Consider the following 25,627-nt stretch of genomic DNA (forward strand, 5'->3'; position numbering starts at 1 on the left):
TTCAAATACAGAACAGAGAGGAATCTGTCAATCTCCTCAGCTGCCTTCATGTCATCTTTTAAGATGTACACTGCCTTCATCACTTTGGCACCTTTTTTGAGCAAGTAACCAAGGCTTATCTTCAATCCTGCCTTTACTCCATCATCAGGTTTTTCTGTAAGAGTGTCCAAGGTCTGTTCTAGTAAGTGGTAATTCTGCCTTTTGAACACGTCCTCCCCACAGAGTGTTTCTTTTTCTGCCAATTCTCTCATCTTGACAACCAGATGGCCCAACCTTCTCATGTCATTCATAATTATCGACTTTTCTCTTCTTATGGACTTCGCCCACAGTTTTTTGCCAACTTCTTTTATCATGGTATCTTCTCTACAAACCTCTCCAATGGCATCACTTCTAAAACGATCAAGAACTGTAACTTGAAATTTCTGATCCTCACTGTTGGAAGTATTTTTCAGGGATTTGGCAGGCACTGAACACACCTTAACAATGGCTGTACTATGACAGATTTGTTTGTGCTGCCATATTCGTGTCTGACTATAAAAGCCGCGGCACTCTCCACACATCACAGTGTCTGCAGAACCCTGTTGTCTTTCCCTAATTAAAGGGTGTGATGGTTCGCCTGGCTTCTTTGAGCAGTTGGACTTGATTCTCTTCATGTTTTCCTGAAAAATCCCATCTTTTTTTATTTGTGCCATGGCCTTCAACATTTCTCCCCTAGGGAGTTCCAGTGCAAGCTTTACTTCATGCTCCTCCCTGTGCTTTCTTTTGAGATGGCGGCTGAGTTGGGCCTGTGGTTCTCCACAGTATAGGCATGGACGTTTGGGCCGAAATTTTGGTACTTTTCGTTGTTCTTCAACCTACATGAATAACAGCAAACAGTAAAAGGTGCTCATTGAGTTCTTGAAAATAAAAACTGGTACAAGTTTGTGACATTGTGGCATCATCATTGCAATGGAACATACAATGTACATGTGTACACTTGCATGTGGATGAAGTCAATGCTCCTGGTGAGCTTTCAATTTTAAATGTATATGTATATTAAAGTGGCACATGGCCTAATATTTCCTTAGATTAAGTTGTATCCTTCGGTTTCATTGAGGGAAATTTTTCTACAAGGATACTGGCAATGATACAAAGTAATGGTTTAAATCCTTTTTCCATTTCATTCCAAACATTTTACTGTCCAAAATTTGACTTAGGTACATGCATATGCATGCATGCATCCTTTAGTACACATATTTCAGTCACATACCACTTTTGCACTGCACAGAAATGACACTGTATAATCATTCCAAACTGCAAAGAACAGTTTATATACATGTGCATCACCGGCTGCACATGAACTGACGTGTCATGGACAGTTGGTGCACCATAAACTGTCATCGTGTGTACAAAGTCTTAATACATGTACATCACTTCATGGTACACGAAAAACACACCTGTACACTTCGTGATGCAGCCAGTGACAAGTATACGTTTTTCTTATAGTTGCTTACATGTACATGTACATGCTCAACTATTAGCTTAAACATGTAAAACTACTGGTAAGTTGAACCTTTTCTTTGTCAGCATGGATGAAACTTAGTAAATCAGTGCGCACCAAACAAAACTGGGTTATTGTTCAAGCAAATTAAGGGAGAATAAAAGACAATACATACTTAAATTATTACCCGAGTACCTGTACTAATGCACACTCTACTAACAACAAACACATAAGTTTAATGATGCATGCATGCTAATTTACTATTATTTTTTCTATAATTTAATAATCACACATGCATGCATACGTGGTATAAGCTATTTCTCAAGTATTTGTCACTTTTGTCTTCAGAAAAGCAACTAAAATTGTCACAGGCATGTTGGCTGAATTCTAAGCTACGGAATAAAAACATCACTTGTATGCTGTTGAAGATGTACATGTGGATCTTTTTTGTTTGTGGATTTTAAGAGGGTCGAGCCTGCTGATAATGTGCACATGTAGGCCTACAAGTGCTAGGTTCATAGGATTATAAAGCAAAATAGTGAACTCTTTTCTTCATGTCGAGCTGGTTTACAGGATGTCTATATGTACATCTGACTCGAAACAATTAACAGCTTATGATCCCAGTCACGCCAGTAGGTAAATTGCAATCTTAAAATGGATTTGTCTTCAGATAGAACTACGCAACAAATGAAAAAGGCACAATGCCATGATTAAGCTTTCAGCCCTTCGCCTTTTCCAGAATACCAAAATCCCAGTCTCGGCAAATAAAATACATTGATGGCTGATATTTACCAAAATTCTCTTAAACTTTCCCAGTCACTGCATGGGTATGTCTAGTTTCAAGTCAAGTAAACACAAGCAGTGGCTTTTGAGTGGAACTGCAAATTAAGGATCGGCTTTTTTATATTCCCCCAGTGCTGTCTCATTCGCTGTAGATAGCTCCTCGGGTGTACATGTATGCTGTATAAAATACTCTTGAAACATGCAAAGCTCTGTCAGAATTAATTTTCCATTTATGAATGGCATAAATTTGTCCCTTGCAGCGGTATAGCCATCAGAAAAAGATAACATAAGTGTCGGTCTCCTAAAAGTTCAATTTAATTCTTAAAATATTGAAATATTTACTTAGAAACACCAGGTAGTTTTTAGACAAGTCTTATATGGAGTGCACCCGGTTTTAAATGACCACATGCGGAACTTTTTCCCAAACTATTTTCAAGATATGATGTCTTTCCTCCTTTTCCTTTGCTGGTTTATTGGTCCAATGATGATCGAGGAATCTCACCTACTCAGACAAAATGCAACGCGTATGCCCCTGGAAAAAAATACAGCATTTCCTTGATATTCTTGGGACACCATGTTTATACATCATGTACATGTAAGTTATTTTGGTGGTTTGTAATTCAAGTTGTGTATACTGTAAATTGCATCCATATTTTTTTTGGAGGCGGGGTTTTTGGCTGATTCTTTTTTCTTCTGACAAAAGGGGAAATTTTAATTGTACTAAAAGAAAAAAGTCCTTTGTCTTACTATGTTAAAATGTTTCTCTTGGAAATTCACTTTTCACACTAAGTTTTGCACTCTTGTGAATGCTTAAAAATATGTGAAATAGTAGAAATAAATGAAAAAAACGTGATAAACCTGTATCTACACTGCACACGAACAAAAAGAAATTTTACCAACAAAAAGCTTGGTAAATACTGGTAACTACATGTACAAGCAAAACTTACGTCAGCCTCTTCATCTCCACTGCCGTCATCACAATTGCTGAAATTTGCAGGATCTTTAAACATCAAGACGAAAAGAAATTGCTCAATTTTCTATTCAAATTTGAAAGTAAAGGCCTATTCAAGAGGTTGTTTGCATGTTGTAGTATTTAACATTGGAAATGAACGACTGAGTGGAGGTCAATCTGTGATCTATGATATCATCAAGTACATGTGTATGGAGTGCGTATGACACAATATTACAACCCTTTCCACCTTGCTTGCTGAAAGTCCAAAAACTGAATTAAAGTTTTGCAATGGAGTACTGGGCCATAATTCAAACAAGTGTGTTTATAAAGAAGCATTAAACTGAGAAAGTATGGGTTCTATCACATGTAATACTTCCTGTGTCAGAGCCTTTCTTTGGTTTTGTCTTTTTGTGTCAGCCGTTATAGAAACAAACTTTTTATAACATTACGAGGGAGATTGTTTCCTTCTCAATCTCAATCAACTTCAATCTCAATCAACTTTTAGATTTAGCAACACAACTTTCTTACAAGCAATTTAACAAAAGAAAGCCACTGTTTTTTTATTCTTTGCAATTTATCAAGAGAAAAGCATTGTTTTGGGATACTTTCCTTTCCTCCTTTTTTGTTTTGACTGAGAGGATAATTGTGAGTGAAATAACTACTTTGCATAATTTTAACATGTTTCAAAAAATGAAAACAATGAAGCCAAACTGTATGGATAAAGGGTGACAACAATTTTGATGATAACCAAAAAAAAATTAGAGTCTGGATAACAGCATAAGTGTTCCTTATTTCTGTTCATGCTGTCAGAGTTGTGTCCTGATTTATGAAACAAAGTCACGTGGGTGTGGGGGTGGCTGACAATTGCGAGGTGGATTGCGACGGGGCTGGTTTGGCTGGGGTGGTGTACATGTATCCTGAGAGGGGGTGACAATGCCACTTTCATCATCACTGTCAGGGTGTTGTGGAAGCGGTCCTGTGTATTTCTTGAAGTAGGATGAGTTGCGTGTGATCGTGTGCGTGCTGCGTTGGGCTGTGATTAGGGATCCATGCTTGCTCGTCACAGTGTAGGGCTGCGGGATGTACGGTGACATGTGTTTGGGGACATGTCCATGACGACGGACGAGAACATGGTCACCAATGTCAATGTCTTTGACTCGAGTAGTACGGCAATTGTCGGCATAGGTTTTCATCTGGGACTTCTTGTGTTGGTCGCGTTCTTGGACAGGGGTATGTTGTGGCAACGGAGTGAACTCTGGTTCAGGTAAGCGTGTTTGGAATGATCTGCTGAAAAGAAGTTTGGCAGGTGAAACACCGGTTGTGGAATGTGGTGTGGCACGGTAGTTGTGAAGAAATTTATACAGCTCCTGTTTCCATGGTTTGCCTTCGGTGAATGCAGAGCGGTATGCTTTTTTGAGAGTTTTCATGAAGAGCTCGACTTCACCGTTTGCTTGGGGCCAACGAGGGGTAACTTGACGATGCTCGAATCCAAGATATTGGGCGAAGCTGGAAAATTCGCGAGTGTTGAGGGGCGGACCATTGTCAGTGCGGACGATGTTTGGGATACCTAAACTGGAAAAGATGCGATCAAGCTTGGGGATCACCTGCTGGACTGATGTTGATGACACAATTTCTACTTCTGGGAAGCGTGAATAGTCATCTATGACTAACAGCAAATGTTCTCCAGAGGGCAGATCAGCAAAATCAATACTGATCTCTGACCATGCTCTGGTTGGGAGGGGTGACATCTTGAGTGGTTCTTTGGTGTGTTCAATTGTGTTTGCTTGGCAGGGGAGACATTCCCGGATTGTTGCGTTAGCTATGCGATCAATGGACGGAAACCAGACTTTTTCGCGGAGGAGGGCTTTTGTTTTGGTGATGCCCTGGTGTCCTTCCTGCGCTATGTCTACGATTCACTTACGGAGTGTTTGGGGTATGACAAGGCGATGGTCGCGCATGAGGAGTTTGCAATCTTGAGACACTGTGAGTTCGTCAGGTACACTGTGGAAACTGGTCAGCTCAGTTTTCTGTTCTTTGTCTGCGTTAGCTCATCCCAGTTACTGTGTTCGACAGCTGTCATGCAGAGTTGGAGAGCCGGATCGCGGGTAGTAGCATCAGCGATTTCAGCGCGAGTGACATGTTTCGGCACTGAGTGATCGGCTATGAAGTTGACGTGTGCTTCAGCGATTGTTTGTTTGCTTGAAGGAGACTGGCTCACTCTCTGCGGGTGTCTGGACATATAATCAGCTGGGTTGTGTTTGCCGGGACGATACACAACTGAGTAGTTATAGGCCTGAAGTTTCAAAATCCATCGCTCGAGACGGAGGGGAGGCTTGGAGTTGCAACTGTTGAACAATGTCACTAAGGGCTTGTGATCGGTGATGACCTCAAATGAACCACCATACAAGTACAGGTGAAAGTGGGTGACTGCCCACATTATGGCTAGTGCCTCGCGTTCAGTTTGTGAGTACCTTTGTTCAACTGGGGTGAGGGCTCTGCTGGCAAGAGCTACAACGGATGTGTTGTTGCAAAAGTCACGTTGTGTGAGCATGGCACCCAATCCCACCGGACTAGCGTCAACAAGTAGTTCAGTTTTGTTAGAGGAATTGAAGTATGCCATAGTGCAGCATTCAGTTACGCGTTGCTTGATGAGTTGAGGTCAATCCGTGACCTCTTATATCATCAAGTACATGTGTATGGAGTGCCTATGACAAAATATTACACATGTCTACTAATTACATCTCTAAGAAACACTGCCTATAATTATCAAATAAAATGGCAGGGTACAGGTCTCACGTTGGTCCAACGGCCAGTGAAAAATTGATCTGGACATTGTTTATATGTTCCACTTATAATTGGCCACCAAAGCCATGTTTACACTGGATTTTTTCCCAAGGAGTTTTACCAAGCAGATGGTAAAATGAAAAATATAGTCAAAAGTGACCCTGTTGACACTTTAACTACCAACATAGGCATGTTTTATTGAGAACAGATTAGGTACTGATAGTATGTTCTTTGCATGAGCAATTATATTTGTTATGGTCTTTATAGCCATGATGTGATTTATCTTCATTCTGGAAATCAATTTCATCACTTCTAACAACCATAGGCCTATGACAAAACAAAAACAATTTTGACAGTGGTTTATATACACATACCCACAACTGAGTCCACAGAACCGGAGCAAGTCTCAGTAGCAACATCTCGAGAACAGATTTCTGCATGGGTAAGAGCAGCAGCAGGGTTTCTGGAGAAAGCCTCAACTGGAGCACCTTGACAGCGGGTCTTAGTGGCAGATGTGATAGCTTCATTGACAGCATCTGCAAAGTAGGACTCAACGGGTCTTGTGGAAGCCTTAGGGGGGTCATGACAGCCCTGATGGACTCCTTTTTGTGTTAAAAATCCTGAAGAAAAGAATTGCAAAAGAATAGAATGATGTGACTATAGACACTAGTTGGAAATTTTTGTACTTAAGTATGTAAATCCTGGCACAGACACAGACTAACCAATTTTTTAACCAGTCCTTGTTCGGGTAAGCTTTCGTGTGCAGCATAATTACGTGTATACGATTCCTCAGTTTCAACCTGTAGGCAACCAATTGAGTTCCACAAATAACTTTCATCCCAAGAGTGCATGGTAGCAGAAAACTGACGGATATAGCAATTAACCTTGTCTGCGAGACTTAATATTGCCACAGAAATTGCATTAATTCAATATGTACAAGTACGTACTGTTCATGGGTTGGCTGTGCACAGAATGTTAATTTCCAAACGTACACATTTGCATGCATTAGCGGTACCATACACTGAAACCTGCATATTGAGCTACGGTGTAGTTGATCTACTTCTCTTTGGAGGCACTTGTACGTACACATCTGGATTTGTCGAACTAAGACAGGAAGGCTTTCAAAGAAACCTACTGGCTCTGTCAATTTTATATTACAGGTACTTGTAGCTTTTAAACTTGTCTTCCTTCCTTGAAATGCACCAACAGCAATAGTAGTATTTTACATTTTTCAATACACAAGAAATCAAATCATAGATAAAGCCTTTTGTCCTGACCATCTGAAATATGTAGTAAAAATAATACCTTCCACTGGGTCAACAGAAGCAGAATTTTCTGAGTCCACATCAGAGAGCACACCCCTGGAATCACTGTCAGACAGCATTTCCTCTGAGATTTCCTCTGAGTTACCGTTAGAGAGCTCTTCTCTGGAGCTACTCTCACAGGACAAACTCCCAGACTCACTATCAGAGGGCACATCCTTGGAGTCTCCAGACAGCATTTTTACATCCCTTGTATCGTCATCACGTAACACAACATCCCTGTATGACTTTTTGCAATCCTCACTGGGATCATCCCCAGAGTGGTCCTTAGCAGCAGCAGTTATTGAGTGGGAATCACTGACATTTCTGGAACTGGTCACAATGGAAGTATTTCTACAATAGGCATGATAGGGCTCAGCAGCTGCGCCATTCCTGGGCCGAGCTTCATTTGGAGCATCTTGACAATAGGCTTTGGCACTGGCATCTCCAGATTGGCCATCAACTGCAACATTTCTGGAGCAGGCCTCAATTGGAGCATCTCCAAGGTGGGACTCCGCAGCAGCATCTCCGGAGTGGGTCTCGTTTGGATAATCGTGGCAATAGGCCTTGGCTCCAGCATCTCCAGATTGACCATCATCTGCAGGATTTCTGGAGCAGGCCTTAATTGGAGTATCTTCAGACTGGGCCTTAGCGGCGGTATTTCTAGAATGGGCCTCTGCTGGAGCACCTCCACAGTTGACCGCAATTGTAACACCTCCAGAGTATGCCTCAGTTAGAGCATTTCCAGAATGAGCTATAGCTGGAAAATCTCCAGAATGGTCCTCAATTGCAGCATATCCAGACTGACCCTCAGGTGCAGTACGCGTATCTCCACAACAGTCCTCAGTGGTGGCATCCGTAGAATGGGTCTGGGCAGGTACTGGTAGCTATAGCCAACAAGGGTAAGGGTAAATGGTAAGGGTGAGGCATTTCACATTTAGACGTGTGAAAAAAGTTCCTATCAGTTTACAGATCTTCCCAAACGTTTTTACACAGAATCACCCCTTATTAGCTATTTGACGGTGTGGCATTTTGATTGATGCAGTCTTGCATTCATTTTTATTGTACACGGTGCCTGTAAAATGTAATCTGATTTTCGTAACATTTACTGCTTGGTCACATATAGGAAAACCATGAATTTACCACCGGAACTTTGTGTAAGTTTTTTACATTATATACAATTGATTGTGTTTAAATTTTCAATGACACAGTTGTACCAACGTGTCTGCTAAATCTGCTATTCTGAATAAAAAATACTGCATTTTGTGTCTTGTATTTTAATGTATGACTCTTTAATGTTTTTATATACACTATATAATTATGCATTTTTGAAAGCATCACGGTACGTGGAGCAACTGGAAGTGTGGGCTAAATTATGTTTAAACATTTAATGGTGTAATAATACTGGTAACAATTACATTTATATAGTGTCGCTTTAAATTTGATTATCAGTGGTGCTTTACAACATTAAAACATGCGAGAAGAAAATACAAGATCAAAAGTAAATGATAAAATACACGTCAAAACTCTGCCCAAGGCTACCAAATGATCAGAACAAAGTCAGTGAAAAATTTGCTTAAGTCAGTTACACAATTGCATTTACAATATCAAAACATACACAGAAAATGAATAATTCAGGCGATTCACAAGCGCGCCTCCAAGAAGCCAAACACACATTGGGTCAACAGGTTTTGCACATTTTGATTGGCAACGCACTACCAAACTCTTGGAGGCACTCTATTGTGAAATGCCTGTTGTAAAGAATGGACAAAAATACACATTACAACTTTAGCAGAACGTAGCAAAGGGTTCTTTAAAAAGATGGGTTTTGAGATGTGTCTAAAAATCGGTGAAAGCTTGTCTTAATTGACACCAGCAATTTGTTCCAAAGCTGAGGGGTACTCATTACTTGGACACTCTCGATAGAAACGACATTAAATTGGTTGTACACGGACCATCGGTACCGATGGTCCGTGTACAAACCAGAATGGACCAATAAGAAAACAGCGCCCATGGCTTGTGTTTTGCCAGAACGTAGCCAATAAAAGTGCACATGCTCACATTGCTCCACGCCCACAGTGGCCTTCAAGATCCAGAATTGCAAGCACATAAACAGCGGGATGACCACAGGGTTTTACGAGCGCTGACAGCATGTGGTTTCGTGATTTACCACTGCACTGACCTTCAAGGTGGTGACTGGGTTTGTCAAGCACCCAAATATTAAAACATAAAGTCAGCAATAGTAAGGAAAAAGAAAGAACAGTGCAGTGGGGAAAATTTGCAAACTGCCTGGTGGAAGTCGTAGCAAAACGAAATAGAGTAATGCACACTTATTAAATTGGCTTTAAGGCAACGATATTGAAAACTCAGCTCCCCGAGAATATATTCCTGGGTGGGCTTTCAATTTTTGAACTGGACAGTGTATTGTATGACGGAACTGAACCATTGCAAACTAGGTATACTCTGTTGATTCCACTGGGCAACTCAATATGAGAATCCAGAAAGACTGATAAAAATCATGATGATTTAAAATTTCGTTCTTTATTCGGAACATCTTCGGGGACATCTTTAGATGGCTTTCATTAGTCTTTTGTTTTTCATTCTGTTGAGATATCTGAATATTATCAGTTGATCACCTACTGGTTTCCACTAGGCACGTGCCAGGCTAATTATACACATGTCCATGTACTGTACAACTGTACAATCACAGTAAAATTTGTCCTGAAGACAGTGCTGAAATAATGAAGTCAATGTGAACTGCTTTACCAAAATGTCCCCAGTGTTTTTCATGTGTATGAGCTGTTTTTTTGTGAGGGTTCCATGGCCCCGTTTTGTTCCGGCCTGTCCATCATATTCCTTTATTTTAATGGGGCTGGATCCACCCGTCGAGAATACCCACTTGGCTGTGTCCTTCACGGAGAATGGACCTATGTACTGATCTCTATGATGACGTTTACACTCTGTTTACGTGTACATGTGTGGAAGGAAAAAGAGGGGTGCAAGAAATAAAAGTGGGGTGCGAGAAGGGAAAAGAGGGGTGCGAGAAATAAAAGTGGGGTGCGAGAAGGGAAAAGTGGGGTGCGAGAAGGGAAAAGAGGGGTGCAAGAAATAAAAGTGGGGTGCGAGAAGGGAAAAGTGGGGTGCGAGAAGGGAAAAGAGGGGTGCAAAAAGAAAAAAAGTGGGGCATGGAAGCAAATTTGCAGTGTGTTGACTCAGTTTTGTCGATTAAAAAGCGGGTTGCGAGAAGGGAAAAGAGGGGTGCAAGAAATAAAAGTGTGGTGCGAGAAGGGAAAAGAGGGGTGCGAGAAGAAACTTGGGGTGCGAAAAGAAAAAAGTGGGGCATGGAAGCAAATTTGCAGTGTGTTGACTCAGTTTTGTCGAGTAAAAAGCGGGCTGCGAGAAGGAAAAAGAGGGGTGCAAGAAATAAAAGTGGGGTGCGAGAAGGGAAAAGTGGGGTGCGAGAAGGGAAAAGAGGGGTGCAAAAAGAAAAAAAGTGGGGCATGGAAGCAAATTTGCAGTGTGTTGACTCAGTTTTGTCGATTAAAAAGCAGGTTGCGAGAAGGAAAAAGAAGGGTGCGGGCGCGAATTTGCAATGTGTTGTGCCTTCTGTTTTGAGAAGTCAAAAGAGGGGTGTGAGAACGGAAAAGTGCGGTGCGAGAAGGGAAATGTGGGGTACAGCAGCAAATTTCCAGTCTGCAGAGTATTCAGTTTTGTCGAGTCCAAAGCGGGTGCGAGAAGGGAAAAGAGGGGTGCGAGAAGAGAAAAATGGGGTGCGAGAAGGGAAAAGAGGGGTGCGAGAAGGGAAAAGTGGGGTGCGAGAAGGGAAAAGAGAGGTGCAGACGTGGATTTGCAGTGTGGGGAGTATTCAGTTTTGTCAAGTCCAAAGCAGAGTGCGAGAAGGGAAAAGAGGGGTGCGAGAAATAAAAGTGGGGTGCGAGAAGGGAAAAGAGGGGTGACAGAAGGGAAAAGTGGGGTGCGAGAAGGGAAAAGAGGGGTGCGAGAAGGGAAAAGAGGGGTGCGGGAAGGTAATAGCGGGGTACAGGAGCGAATTTCGAGGGTGCAGAGTATTCAGTTTTGTCGAGTCAAAAGAGGGGTGCGAGAACGGAAAAGAGGGGTGCGAGAAGGGAAAAGTGGGGTGCGAGAAGGGAAAAGAGAGGTGCGGACGTGGATTTGCAGTGTGTTGAGCCTTCAGTTTTGTCGAGTCAAAAGAGGGGTGCGAGAAGGGAAAAGTGGGGTGCGAGCGGAAAACAGTGGGGCACGGGAGCGAGAGTCAAAAGCGGAGAGGGAGAGCGGAAAAGAGGGGTGCAAAAGGAAAAGATGGGGTGCGAGAAGAGAAAAGTGGGGTGCGAAAAGAAAAAAGGGGGCAAGGGAGCAGGAACAAATTTGCAGTGTGCGGGGGTATTCCATTTTGTCGAGTCAAAAGTGGAGTTCGAGAGCGGAAAAGAGGGGTGCGAGAAGGGAAAAGAGGGGTGCGGGCCCCAATTTGCAGTGTGTTGAGCCTTCAGTTTTGTCGAGTCAGAAGAGGGGTGCAAGAAGGGAAAAGTGGGGTGCGAGAAGGTAAATGTGGGGTACAGGAACGAATTTCCAGTGTGCAGAGTATTCAGTTTTGTCGAGTCAAAAGGGGGCGAGAACGGAAAAGAGGGGTGCGAGAAGGGAAAAGTGGGTTGCGAGAAGGGAAAAGAGAGGTGCGGACGTGGATTTGCAGTGTGGGGAGTATTCAGTTTTGTCAAGTCAAAAGCAGAGTGCGAGAAGGGAAAAGAGGGGTGAGAGAAGGGAAAAGTGGGATGCGAGAAGGGAAAAGAGGGATGCGAGAAGGGAAAAGTTGGGTGCGAGAAGGGAAAAGAGGGGTGCGGGAAGGTAATAGCGGGGTACAGGAGCGAATTTCGAGGGTGCAGAGTAGTCAGTTTTGTCGAGTCAAAAGAGGGGTGCGAGAACGGAAAAGAGGGGTGCGAGAAGGGAAAAGTGGGGTGCGAGAAGGGAAAAGAGAGGTGCGGACGTGGATTTGCAGTGTGGGGAGTATTCAGTTTTGTCGAGTCAAAAGCAGGGTGCCAGAACGGAAAAGAGGGGTGCGAGAAGCGAAAAGTGGGGTGCGAGAAGGGAAAAGAGAGGTGCGGACGTGGATTTGCAGTGTGGGGAGTATTCAGTTTTGTCGAGTCAAAAGCAGGGTGCCAGAACGGAAAAGAGGGGTGCGAGAAGCGAAAAGTGGGGTGCGAGAAGGGAAAAGAGAGGTGCGGACGTGGATTTGCAGTGTGGGGAGTATTCAGTTTTGTCGAGTCAAAAGCGGAGTGCGAGGGCGGAAAAGAGAGGTGCAAAAAGGAATAGTGGGTGCGAGAAGGAAAAAGTGGGGTGAGAGAAGGGAAAAGAGGGGTGCGAGAAGGGAAAAGTGGGGTGCGAGAAGGGAAAAGAGAGGTGCAGACGTGGATTTGCAGTGTGGGGAGTATTCAGTTTTGTCAAGTCAAAAGCAGAGTGCGAGAAGGGAAAAGTGGGGTGCGAGAAGGGAAAAGAGGGGTGCGGACGTGGATTTGCAGTGTGGGGAGTATTCAGTTTTGTCGAGTCAAAAGCGGGGTGCCAGAACGGAAAAGAGGGGTGCGAGAAGGGAAAAGTGGGATGCGAGAAGGGAAAAGAGAGGTGCGGACGTGGATTTGCAGTGTGGGGAGTATTCAGTTTTGTCGAGTCAAAAGCGGAGTGCGAGAGCGGAAAAGAGAGGTGCAAAAAGGAAATAGTGGGGTGCGAGAAGGGAAAACGAGAGGGGTGTGAAAAGGAAAAAGTGGGGTGCGAGAAGGGAAAAGAGGGGTGCAAAAAGATTTTTAAAAGGGGCAAGGGATTGAATTTGTGGTTTGTTGAGCCTTCAGTTTTGTCGAGTCAAAAGAGGGGTGCGAGAAGGGAAAAGTGGGGTGCGAGCGGAAAACAGTGGGGCACGGGAGCGAGAGTCAAAAGCGGAGAGCGAGAGCAGAAAAGAGGGGTGCAAAAGGAAAAGATGGGGTGCGAGAAGAGAAAAGTGGCGTGCGAAAAGAAAAAAGGGGGCAAGGGAGCAGGAACAAATTTACAGTGTGCGGGGGTATTCCATTTTGTCGAGTCAAAAGCGGAGTTCGAGAGCGGAAAAGAGGGGTGCGAGAAATAACAGTGGGGTGCGAGAAGGAAAAGAGGGGTGCGAGAAGGGAAAAGAGGGGTGCGGGCCCCAATTTGCAGCGTGTTGAGCCTTCAGTTTTGTCGAGTCAGAAGAGGGGTGCAAGAAGGGAAAAGTGGGGTGCGAGAAGGTAAATGTGGGGTACAGGAACGAATTTCCAGTGTGCAGAGTATTCAGTTTTGTCGAGTCAAAAGGGGGGCGAGAACGGAAAAGAGGGGTGCGAGAAGGGAAAAGTGGGTTGCGAGAAGGGAAAAGAGAGGTGCGGATGTGGATTTGCAGTGTGGGGAGTATTCAATTTTGTTGAGTTAAAAGCGGAGTGCAAGAGCGGAAAAGAGGGGTACGAAAAGGGAAAAGAGGGGTGCGAAAAGAAAAAAAGTGGGGCATGAGAGCAAATTGGCTGCGTATTGAGCCTTCAGTTTTGTCAAGTCAAAAGCGGGGTGCGTAAAGGGAAAAGAGGGGTGCGTGAAGGGAAAAGAGGGGTGCGAGAAGGGAAACGTTGGGTGTGAGAAGGGAAAAGAAGGGTGCGAGAATGGAAAAGTGGGGTGCGCGAGAAGGGAAAATTGCGAGAAGGGGAAGTGTGTGCGAGAAGGCAAAAGTGGAGCGTGAGAAGGGAAAAGTGGGATGCGGGCACGAATTTGAAGTGTCTTGAGTCTTGTTAAGTCAAAAGCGGGGTGCGAGAGCGGAAGGGAAGGGGTGCGGGCGCAATTTGCAGCATGTTGTGTCTTCACGTTTGTCGAGAAAAAGAACAATTAAAGGGACTGCATGCGGTACTATCTTTTAAGCGGGTGGTTGTTGGTCTGTCAGTTAGTCAGTTTTTTTTGCTTTGTTGGATCGTCACTTTCGTTGTTGCAACTTAATGTTACCCAAATACATACCCGGAACATCAGTCCTTTAGTTTTCAGCAGCTATAGCTTTTTTGTTTGTTTGTTTGTTTGTTTGTTTGTTTGTTTGTTTGTTTGTTTGTTTGTTTGTTGGGGTGTTTGTTTGTTTGTTTGTTTGTTGGGGTGTTGGGTTGTTTGTTTGTTTGTTTGTTTGTTTGGTTTTTTTGTAATTTTCCTTTTCTTCCTCTGGCAATGCACGCCACTCCTCCCAAATGTTTTGATTTGCAGCTGTAAAATTCAAAGTACTCGCTGGAGCTTGTTGCAAAATAAAAAAGCAGATCGAGTACATGTATTTTGATAACGGCGACTTTAAGCCTTGGTCTTGAGATTTTGTTTTATTGGATTGACATGTTACGGGTTCACATTTATAAGACGGGAAACAGCGCTTTTCAAGCATCATCGTCAATGTCAAATGGATTTCTTAATGAACTAAAATTCATAGCCAGATTGTTGCTCGATCAAACTTCAATGTTACTATATTTTAGAATCACATTTTTATGACAGGTGTACGTGTATTACCGTCTGTCACAGGACAAAGCTTTCATGTAATTGCCAGATTTGATAATATGACTCTGAACATTAAAGTGCAGCTGCTTTGCTGCTCCAATCTATCAAAACTCCCTATTTCCCAATGATTCCTGGTATACAGACTAAATTACAATTCGATTTCACCTCGATGTGGCATATTCCGCCGTGAAAAATAACGTCGAAAACCGACCCTTCCATCGTTGAAAACAAAGCTAAAACAAAACGCGAATGTGACGTCATAATGTATTCATTGACCCCGGACACGTCATTGTTTGGAGTCCTTTCAATAGCATGGCGATGCCAAGTGAACATGTATCAAGCAAGCTGGGTACGGGTATGAACGGACTGCATGTAAAGTTCGCAACTTCGTACTGTAATACGGTTGATTGTTTCATTCCAAAACCTTGTTTCTGTCAAATGTTAGTTTAAAGAGTCATTCTAATTTCGAAATCCTGAATATGCCTGTGTCTTGTGTTGTTGGTGGCTGTACAAGAAACGCGGATAAAAACCGAGACGTCTTCTGGCTGTCTTTCCCCCGAAATCCAGCTACTCGCAGACAGTGTTAACACCACGAGGTCCGATTTTAAGATTTCAGAGGATTTTAAAAGTGTGTTCTGCACACTTCTCTGAAGACTGCGTGGACAAGACTTACAAGCTGAAAAACCCCTCGGTCTCGAAGGACGATTCAAACTCAAGGAAGGATCGGTCCCAACCCTCAAATCCCCAACATTGTCGGGGTTGGTTGTCCCATCACCGGCCGCTACAACGGGGCCGTCAGAGGTCGGCCGTGAACCACACCGTGACCCAGCCAAATCGGCCGGGGGTCCGTCATGTCCGTCGCCTAGTACCACTGCCAATGCTCAGTAATGCGTTGCGTGGACGACAGTCAGGGGGAGCCTTCACCAAAAGAGAAAAGGCCCGTGTAGGCATATACATTAATATCATAGGCCTAACACTTGTGATTTTTATCAATTTTTGGAAGGTTTGCATAGGGTGAGAAAGACTCAGTCGTCTTGCCGTGACCTGTGCGGTGAGTCCCACGTAACGCCGTGACGCACTTGAACGATCGCTTGAATTTCTCCGCATAGCGTGACCAAACCTCTTTGTTATAAACCTCTGAATTTGGTTGGTTAAATACTGATAGAATTAACTTCATCACACATCAAGTTGAATCCTTGGTGAACGATTTTAAAGTCATGAAATTTCACCCAAAATTCGAATCGGCGATGTACGAAAATTGGGCTCGAATTTATATAGCAAAGTGTCCTCTAGCCTCATGTGCACACGAAGAAAGCTAATAGGATTTTTTTATATCGCTATCGTTTGATGATGGTGAGCTACTTTAATCAGAATATCCTTCAGAATCAACGCTGTAAGTCTCCCAAGAGTTGTCGCTATCCGATTCCGCCATCATACGAACGCATGCTGAGCAGCGCATGTATGTACACGTACTGTACATGTACTGTATGTTGTGCTGTGTTTATCACTGAGCTGACACGCGCACTGGACACTAGACTAGTCTGCACACGACTCCAAACAATGACGTCACATGTACACAGCGCTCAAACCGCGGTGACCTTTGTTTTCTGGTTTCGAGACAAAATCGCTTCAAATAAAGTGGCCAAATAAAGTTTTTTTTTTTTCAGGTTTGTTCATTGGAACAAAAGTAACCATACTTTGAAATGTATATGTAAACAGAAATAAACTGTGGAAATGAAACGAGTTATCGGAAGAATATCAGCCCCGCTTTAAGGTTTTATTCAGTCAGAAACTTTTCGAACGGACCCCAACCCTTGTTTTTTCTTCGGTTATCTTGTCCCAGAAAACGATGAGCTTTCTCAAACTCAATAAAAACTGTATTATTTTTCTCTGTGAGCTCCGACTGCGCATTTTAGAACACTGGTTTCTTGTGTTGTCTACATGTACATGTACACTATTTATTATACAGGCAGTAGACCTCTACATAATTTGGGAAGTATAACCTGCAGATAGCTTTCCCAGACGAATATGATAATGCACATGCCCAATGCCCAACCACCGGTTTGAAAAGCTTGGAACTTTAAAGGTCAATTAGTGGTCAATCACAAAACAACATGCTCTCACAGCGCTCATAAAACCTTGTGGTCAGCCACTGTTTATGTGCTTGTAATTCTCGAGTGGGAAGGCCAACGGGTGTGGAGCATGCAAGGTGAGCATGTGCGCTCTAATTGGCTACGTTCTGGCAGTACACAAGCCATGGGCGCTGTTTCCTGATTGGTCCATTCTGGTTTGTACACGGACCATCGGTACCGATGGTCCGTGTACAATCAATTTAATGTCGCTTCTATCGAGAGTGTCCGAGTAATGTGACACTAATTACAAAGCTGTTGCCAGCAGTGACGTTTCTGGATTATTTCCATTCCACTGTTTGAGCTAAACTGGCTCTTGTTTTTCGTTGAAATCGTTTGAGTGGAAGGTTGAGATCAACAGGATAGGGCCCCAAACAGCCTTAGAAGCAAATATTAAAAGTTTAAATTAATCCGTTGCTGAATCAGGAGCCAATGTAGATAGTACATTGAACTGGGGAAATGTGATAATCATTCACTTTAGTACGTGAATCTAGCTTCCTAATTCTGAAGTTGCTGAGGGCGACTTATCTCGTATTGAGGAAGAACAAAATACAAGGAATTACAAAAGTCTAACTGCGATATTATAAAGGCGTGGGCAATGCTACCAAGAAGCTCAGTTGGCAAACATTTCTTTAATAACAGCAGCAATCTTCCATAAGTAGAAAAACCTGTAGATATAACCTGCGAAATGTGTCTAGGAAATGTTAAACTGCAGTCAGGCACTACACAAGGTTACAAGCAAAGCCACTGGGATATATTCCAGTATGGGAAATTGTCCAAACATTTTGAGAGCATTTTTTTAATTTTTGATGCGTTAATTATCACTCAGGGAATACTGAAAAAAAAATCAAATTTTAGCATGCACACAATTTGCACAATGAGTAGAAATAATATATTTGGTGATAATTGTAAGATCAAGTACATGTAAATGAATTGAATACATAAAACTCTCTACCTTTTTGTTCCACGGCAAGTCCTTCTCTGGAACTCCGTAATCATATAAAATCTCCTCCCCACGTCTAATGGTTTTGGTGGCAAACAGTGCTAGATATGGAGAGCCATCTACCTCTATAACTTTTATCTTAGCATTTCTTAAATATCTGTCACCGTGGTTGACGAGCCTGCCCAATCTAAGCCCTTCTTGTGGTTCCTCTGTAGCATCAATGCTTTATTAAATTAAAAGAAGATGTAATTACATGTAGGTCAATGCATGGGCCAATTCTATTACAAGGGCGTGCATGTAAATAATGTTGGAGAGAAATGAAATTTTTTTATCCCTGTAAAATAAAAAATAGAGGAATGTGGTTGTGAACAACCCCCTGTTACCCATGTGACATTGATACACACTAAAGGCCACGTTGTGATTTGAAGTGAAACTTATTTTTGCATCACCCTACCACATCAAAGTTCTGTCTGATGAACAAACTGAGGTACAGTGTACTTTGACAAACTCACAAAATCACAAACTGAGAATGTGTGTAGGTTGTTAAACCTTTAAGCTTATTGTGTAAAAAATTCAAATTTTAGACAAAAAGAACAATTGTAAAATGTGAAAGACATGCCAAAAAGCTTTAATCAGACAAACATGCCTGTAAGCTCTGAAATGGAAGTGCTCTGTTCTTTTTTCATTTCTACACTTGAAAAGCTTGGGTGAGTGCTAATTGCACTTGGTGTAGCCTAAGATTCCTGTTGGGAAAGGTGGCATTTCACAAATTATGAACATAATATAACACGGACTGCACTGATAATTTGCAATGGTACATGTGCATGTAGTGTAGCCCATGCAGCTAAAAAGATTCTCCAAATTATTTCAAAACTGAACATTTAGAATTAATTATAAAAATCGGATTGCATTTTTTTGCAGAATGGTCACAATTTAATATTATGTTCACTGGTGTGACATTTAGGGGAGATTTGGAAAAGTTGAGCCTACCCTTAAAAGTCCCATTAGCAGTAGAGATAAAGCAAGCAAATTGTGTCTTTACATGTAAGAACATGCAAGCGCACTCTTGGAATTACATATTAAAAGCCATCAAAGCATGTCATCCTCTCATCTCCAACCATGATTGAATAACTTTTATTTCAACTTATTACACTGTCTTCAAGCACCCCAAAGTTTTAGTGGGTAAGATAAAATTCTAAGTACATGTATAAAGTAAATCTACCTGTAACAAATAGAATGAAGTCAATTTGGTTTAAGTAACACAGGATGGGTGACCAATGAAAACAAGCCTCATCTTACCATGGACTTTGATAATGATTGCCATTTTGCTCACATTTACTCTCACTGTCATAATGACTGCACTCGTTATCCACAACAGAGAGAAGTTGTACTTACCACAATCTAAGTTCTTTCCCTTTGAAGTTATGTGTGAAGAAAAAGCGAAACACACTTGGTGTTTTTTCCTCTCGCAGCAATCCCTCCTTTCCGGTTACTCTCTCCCCATGGTAAATAAGGAGAAAATCGTCTTTTTCAAATGTTTGACGGGCAAATACACCTCTGCCTGTTGCATACAAGAAAATAATGTATTTTACTGCACTGCATTTACACATAATATTCATGTACATTGCGCAAATCAGTGTCCTCCAAGTTCAAAAATTTGAACTTGAAGAGAATTGATCAAAATGTCTGAATGCAGGAAGGAAGCCTTGGCATAGGGTTCAGCGCCAACCGTAGTATCCCTCTCCTCCCCTTTGAATTAGCTTCAGTGCATTCTGAATGTTTGAATGGTAAGCTGTTCTGCAATTTTATGCTCACTTGAAACGCTGGGAAACAGTATCCTTTCATGAGTTTTGTGTAAAACTGAATATTCGAAAATTTAAAAGATAAATTTTTAACGACAATGGAAAAAGTAGAGAAGTTATTAACTCAACTGCTGGATGATAGACTTTCCATTTCACTCTGAAATCATGTTTTGTTCAGTGCAGTGATCTTTAGCAAATCCTTATGAGGTGCACTCTCACAGTGGACATAATGTGCGTATATTGGTATTAAGCACAAAGCATTATGGATATTTGCCGTCCTAAATTTCCTGTTCTTAGTGCACTTCAGTGTAAGTAACCCTTTTTCACTTAAAATGGTTTTTGATGGAGAAATTTTGTGTTCACATTTCAACACTCAACCCCAAAGCTGAACAGTGTCTTGCCAGGGTGACATGACAACCTTTTACTAACTTCAGCAGTGCACTTTCTTTGTGACAAAAGTTAATGAAAATGGCACATCATTTGTTTTTTTACATCCAGGGGAAGTATTGGCACATGCAGTTCCACATTATTTTTGGCAGAAAACATCTTTTTCCAGGCCATTCATTCACATTTAATTCATACAGCTACCAATAATGAAAAGTGAAAAATTTAATTTCAAAAAATGCTGGAATTGGGGAACCAATTTGCCCGGACACCCCAAAGGAACACAATGCACTTTTTTTTTCATTTGGTGAACTGTGTTGCTTATGCCATTATGGAATATCTTTTCATTGCCAAACACGGGTGCCTCGGCTTCAGTCTCACAAGTGTGTGGCCATGCATTCATGTAAATTTCTATTTCTTGGAATACTATGTGGTGTATACCTTTTGAACTTGTCATTTTCTCAACAAGTCCATCAGGGTCCTTTTGCAGATTCACTGATGAAATAGCTTCTTTCAAATCCATGCATGCTTTTTTGGTTTTTCTATCACAGAAAAAAAAGATAGTTGAGTTTAACAGAGTTACATGCAGGTATTTCTAAATTTAATTAACTAGACAAAAAGTGCAACTTTCTACATTTAACAACAAACATTTAACAACAAAAACAGTCTCATCATGTTCAGTCAGATATCTAATGCATCTAATATTGACCTGTGCAACAGTGTATTATAACCCTACAGGTTATATGAATCGACACAAGAGGATGACTTGAGACAAAGTTGTACTGTAGTTGATGTGGTTTATTCAGCTGGCTCGATGTGCGGCTCTCTGCCCAATTGCCAGAACTCATAGGGATTTTATACATTTGCTGGACATTCCATTTTTCATCCATCATACAAGTTTCCTTGCCTTATTAGGTATTAGCTACTATTCTTTGAATATTAATACAGCGTGCATGAATATGTTTGGTTCATTTGGATTTGAGGGTAGGGTTAGTCAAATTAATGAACACTGACTTTTCCTTATAAGGCCAGTGGGCTGCCTCACGACCCATCCCGTCCAGCCCTGCTTTCCTCCCCAAGGGCCTTGTGGTTCAACTAGTCATTCCTTAAGTGAGGCTCATTACTTGGAAAGCGGTTCTACTGTTGAAGGTCAATCGGTGCATTGAACTTAGGTAGCAATACAACATGTGCTATTGTAACATGGTGATAGTATTCTTTATACCTCATTGAAAGTTTCCTACACAAATGCATGCATTACCTAAAAAGAGGTCAGTTAACCTTTCATTATGTCTCAGATTCAAATATTTAACGAAAAACTGCAATATAAAAGTCGATTTAGGCATCATTTCAGTGTACATCACGCAGATCCGAAAGAAAAAAAGCAGTTTTGAGACTGCTCCCTCATCAGCATGTGTTGACACATTAATTCATTTTCAATTGCTGTTTTTTATTAATCATAGCACAAAGTGATGATGGCTTAAGTTGTGTTGTAAAGCAACTTCCTCATTTTAAATTCACCCCTTTTCCCCCGTCCCGGATTTATAGTTATTTAATCCTTTTCCAATTTGATCCTGTCATTGGCCCTATTAGACCAGTTTTTCTGCGCCTCCTACCAACTTACAACTTGTCAATCTTGTTTTCAAATCTTTCAATTCCATTTTTATTTTGATTAGCCTACCCTATATTAATGAGATTAATACTTCAATAGTTTCTCAGGTATAGTTTTGATGTTATTTGGCATTCCTTTCGGGATGACAGACGGTAGTGTAGTAAAGTTACTGACCGTGTTGCCCCATGGTAACTTCTCAAATCTCCAAAGTAAAATTACAATGTAACAGAAAATATTATCATAACTTTGCAAGTTATACCAGCAATCCGATCCTGCTTGTTTTGGTTGATTACGTTCAAAAATTTTGCATATGCGCTAACGTTACACATTTATATGATGTACCGGTACATACCTGCGACATCGATCCATGGCGCCACTATTCCTCTACAAATTGTGTAATTTTAGACCTTGGGCTACCGTGACGGTACGCACGGTATAATAATCCCAGATGTACAATTTACATGGATGTGTACATACAATAGGCACTGTCTGTGCCGCGCCCCAGCCGTTGGCGCTATCCATTTTTAGGGAGGTAAGCCCAAAGGGAAAGTTAACAAAGCCCGTAACAGGTGCATGTAATTTAACGCAACCAAAGCTAATTCGGCCAATTAGGCTGAACACACCCACTGCCCGTTGGAAGTCCCTGGTTCTCAAATTTCCTTACATGGTATTATTTTCAAACTGCGGGCTCTGCAGTTATGTAGCTGCAGTAAACTTTCAAAAATTCTACTGATCAAGTTGAATTAATTAAAACAACTTAAAATCTAAACAGATGTCAAATTAAACTAACTTTAAAACAGTGAGAGATTGGGGGGATCTTGCAAAACTCTTAGTCTTACATGAATCTTTATGGAGGGGGTAACGTCCACGATATTGATGTATTAACTGCATGCTTAATGGGAACAGCGTACAGTTGTCATAGGGCTTTTTGAAATTACTTGAACTTTTCAAGTGGTGTTGATGAGGTATTAAATACTTGCTATCCTTGGAAAGCAGACGACTTCTTCACAATTACTTTTTGATACTCATCACAAAAACATATGTGTGCGGGGGCCGATTCCCCAACAATCATGGAGGAAGGAGGGGAGAATACACATCCCTCACCCTCAATCCTAGCCCTGGACTCGGATTTAGGCCCATGCCTGTAGGTACTTGTACGGTCGTGAGGTTTTGGAGCCAGTAACGCAGTACATAATTAAAGGGACCACCTCAACATGCTAGCTTATGTTGAATAGAAGAAAACAGCCAGAAATTCAGGAAATGTCATAAACCGAACAATCTTTCCCATATGGAACTGCATCGTTCGTGTATTGAGGTAGGAAGGGGCCGATTCCCCCCTACAATTAAGGGGAATACACATCCCTTCCCCCTCAATCCCAGCCCGGGACTCGGATTTAGGCCCATGCCTCTGTAGGTACTTATACGGTAGTGAGATTTTGAAGCCTCTAACGCAGGGACCACCTCAACATGCTAGCTCACGCTGAATAGAAGAAAACAGCCAGAAATTTAGGAAATGTGTTATAAACCGAGCAGTCTTTCCCAGATGGAACTGCATCGTTCGTTTATTGACTGTAAAAAAGACAGGGTCAACAAACCGAGACCCTAAATTGGGCCCGATTCCAGGCCGCGCCATGCGGCCGTTCGCAGGCGCTATGCATGCGAAGTTCTCAAAAAATGTTATACATTGTAAGCAAGTTCCGGCCGACGAACTAGATAACGTACGTTATGGGTCAGAGGTCACAGTGAAATCCCAGCGTTATCCCAGGAGTACATGTACCAGATGAAACACCGTGCATACGCCCGTAATATTTTTGTTCTCTTTTTGGTTTAATAACATTCCGAAGGACCTGGACATGAATCAATTGCCGTAATCGTGCCTCTGGAGATTTGTTTGTTTTTTTTTTTTCAAAAGGATCAAAGTTAGACATGAGGTGTACACCGATTTCGTCTAAATTCCAACCCGTCTGCAGTTGGTCAAATTAACTGTCCCGGATGGATGTCATGTACTTGATCCCAAAACTGTCTTACCGGACACACTGAAAGAAGCAGGGTCAGTGGAATAAATTTGTGCTGAAATTGGGCCGGGGGTGATGGGGATGGCAAAGGTGGGGGATGACTTGCCTGGCCACGGGCGGGGGGGGGACACCATGAGGGCGATGATCATGATAAAGATGTACATCAGGCTGTAATGCGTATCCCATTCATGCGGAATCTTACGCCTACTCCAGGATGGCATATTTATGGCTTTTAACATTTGTCACTTTTCAGTGATATTTCAAATATTTTAGTCTTTGGAAATCATAAGAAATCTTAACATTCTGCTTTATTTTTTGTTCATCACAAAAGTTGGAGATGATTCAGTTGCTCATTCTACCTAGAAGGGGTATACACATACCCCGTATGGGGTAGTAGTGTCTCAGAAGCTTAATTTTGTAATACAAAATTTGGAAACTGTGAATTTCTTCAGGAGTTTTCATTTAATATGAACAGTATATCCATATTTGCCCAGTCTGTATTAAAAACCAACAATGACATAGCCCTTAACTTTAAATTTACAAAAGTAAGATAAGAGGCACGAATCCTACATAGACCGTACGAGTGACGGGATAACTGACAGGACTGCCAACGCATGTAAGCCTACTACTTCGAAAAATACATTAACCAAAACCACTGGCTGGGAGAAAATTTTCATTGATTTTCCATCTTTGAGATCTAGGATTTTTAATTCAGAAGAGGTGGACACGTTTTCGAGGGGGCACTGAATATGTTTGCTTTTCAGGGGGTGCCCGGCAGATGGGGACTTGGATTTCCTCTTGGAAACACTTTCTGCCAGCTCTTCCTGATATGACGTCATTACACTACTTGTCTATCCTTCTTTGTTTCTGGATGGCCAGCACAACTCCATTTTTTCGTTTCCTGCGTTCTTTAATTCTAGTGCTTTTTTGCTTAACTCTCCATAACTGACGTTGTGATAATAATTGCTTCCATTGCGCTCTCGTTACCAGACGTAGTTCTACAGGGCGTGTAGCCCCCCCCCAACTTGCGTCTATCCCCATGCCAAAATGCAAAAATAAGTGAAAGAGCGAGCAGTAACAAAAGTTAAAAAGTGCTAAAGGACTAGCCCCCACCCCATGAAAATGGCTTGAGGATAACGTCACGATCCACGAATTTATTGAAAGCGTGACTTTTTTTTAGAAATAATGTGAACTTCTCTTCGCTCCATTTTATGAGGATGAGTCTGGCAAATTTCACCGAAGCTAATGAGTCCTGCTTATCACTCCCCTCGCTGTTTCTGCTTCCACTGACATTGTTATAAAGTTGTCCGGTACCGCCCCCTTTCTTCTATGGTCACCACCGGACCGTGACGGCAAAGTCTTCCAGCATGTTACAACATTCAGTCTCAGATATTGTTACTCTTGGGCAGCATTATCTGGTGTGCCAACACGCCGGTGCCAGGGGTGAGCCCCAGGGGGAGAGGGTAATCCCGGATTTTCCAAAGGGGGGGGGGGACGAAAGCAACAATTGTCAAATGCCCGCAAGTCATTACGACGGGAGTCCAGGGCATTTTGGGGGGAGGGGAGTTAAGCGTTTCGTGGTGCAAGTTTACGCAGCATGCCCCCTCTTTTTTCTCCGTTCCTGTGTGTGCGTGTGTGTGTTTTTAAATAATTTATTTATAAGGGGGGCATGCGTCTTCCACACCCCCTGGATCCTCTCCTGGGTTCTGTGTAAGCATGAAGTTAGTTACATGTATGATGAGAATTTTTTTTCCTAGCAGGCTGTTAAATGTGTGGATGATGATGTTTGTGCAGGAGCTCATTGCAGTCATAGTTCCTTCCGTCTGCTTGATGTTCATTTTAAGTTCCGCCCTGTCACTTCCTTTTCTTATGGTTCGCAGATCACTTCCTGAGGCTTGTGGGTGTCGTCTTCATAACGAAGATAAATTTG

At 42.1% G+C, this 25,627-nt stretch overlaps 2 protein-coding genes across 2 annotated transcripts in view; one reads left to right on the top strand and one right to left on the bottom strand.

The window, feature by feature from the left end:
* The window catches only part of LOC147796734 (structural maintenance of chromosomes protein 4-like), a 178,299-nt gene that overhangs the window by 69,250 nt on the left and 83,422 nt on the right, over positions 1 to 25,627 (top strand). The window lies entirely within an intron of this gene.
* Positions 5,790 to 23,300, bottom strand: LOC110983334 (uncharacterized). Its single transcript, XM_022242525.2, has 7 exons — positions 22,035 to 23,300; positions 20,515 to 20,615; positions 19,283 to 19,448; positions 17,900 to 18,110; positions 7,305 to 8,187; positions 6,374 to 6,619; positions 5,790 to 5,920 (listed from the first exon to the last, which is right to left on the bottom strand). Exons 1-7 carry the CDS (start codon positions 22,049 to 22,051, stop codon positions 5,898 to 5,900), a joined length of 1,647 nt encoding a protein of 548 aa, XP_022098217.1. The 5' UTR covers positions 22,052 to 23,300; the 3' UTR covers positions 5,790 to 5,897.

The sequence above is a fragment of the Acanthaster planci genome, linkage group LG14 (genome assembly GCF_054643075.1).
Source record: "Acanthaster planci isolate LZ-2023a linkage group LG14, COTS_SCS, whole genome shotgun sequence".
NCBI lineage: Eukaryota > Metazoa > Echinodermata > Asteroidea > Valvatida > Acanthasteridae > Acanthaster > Acanthaster planci.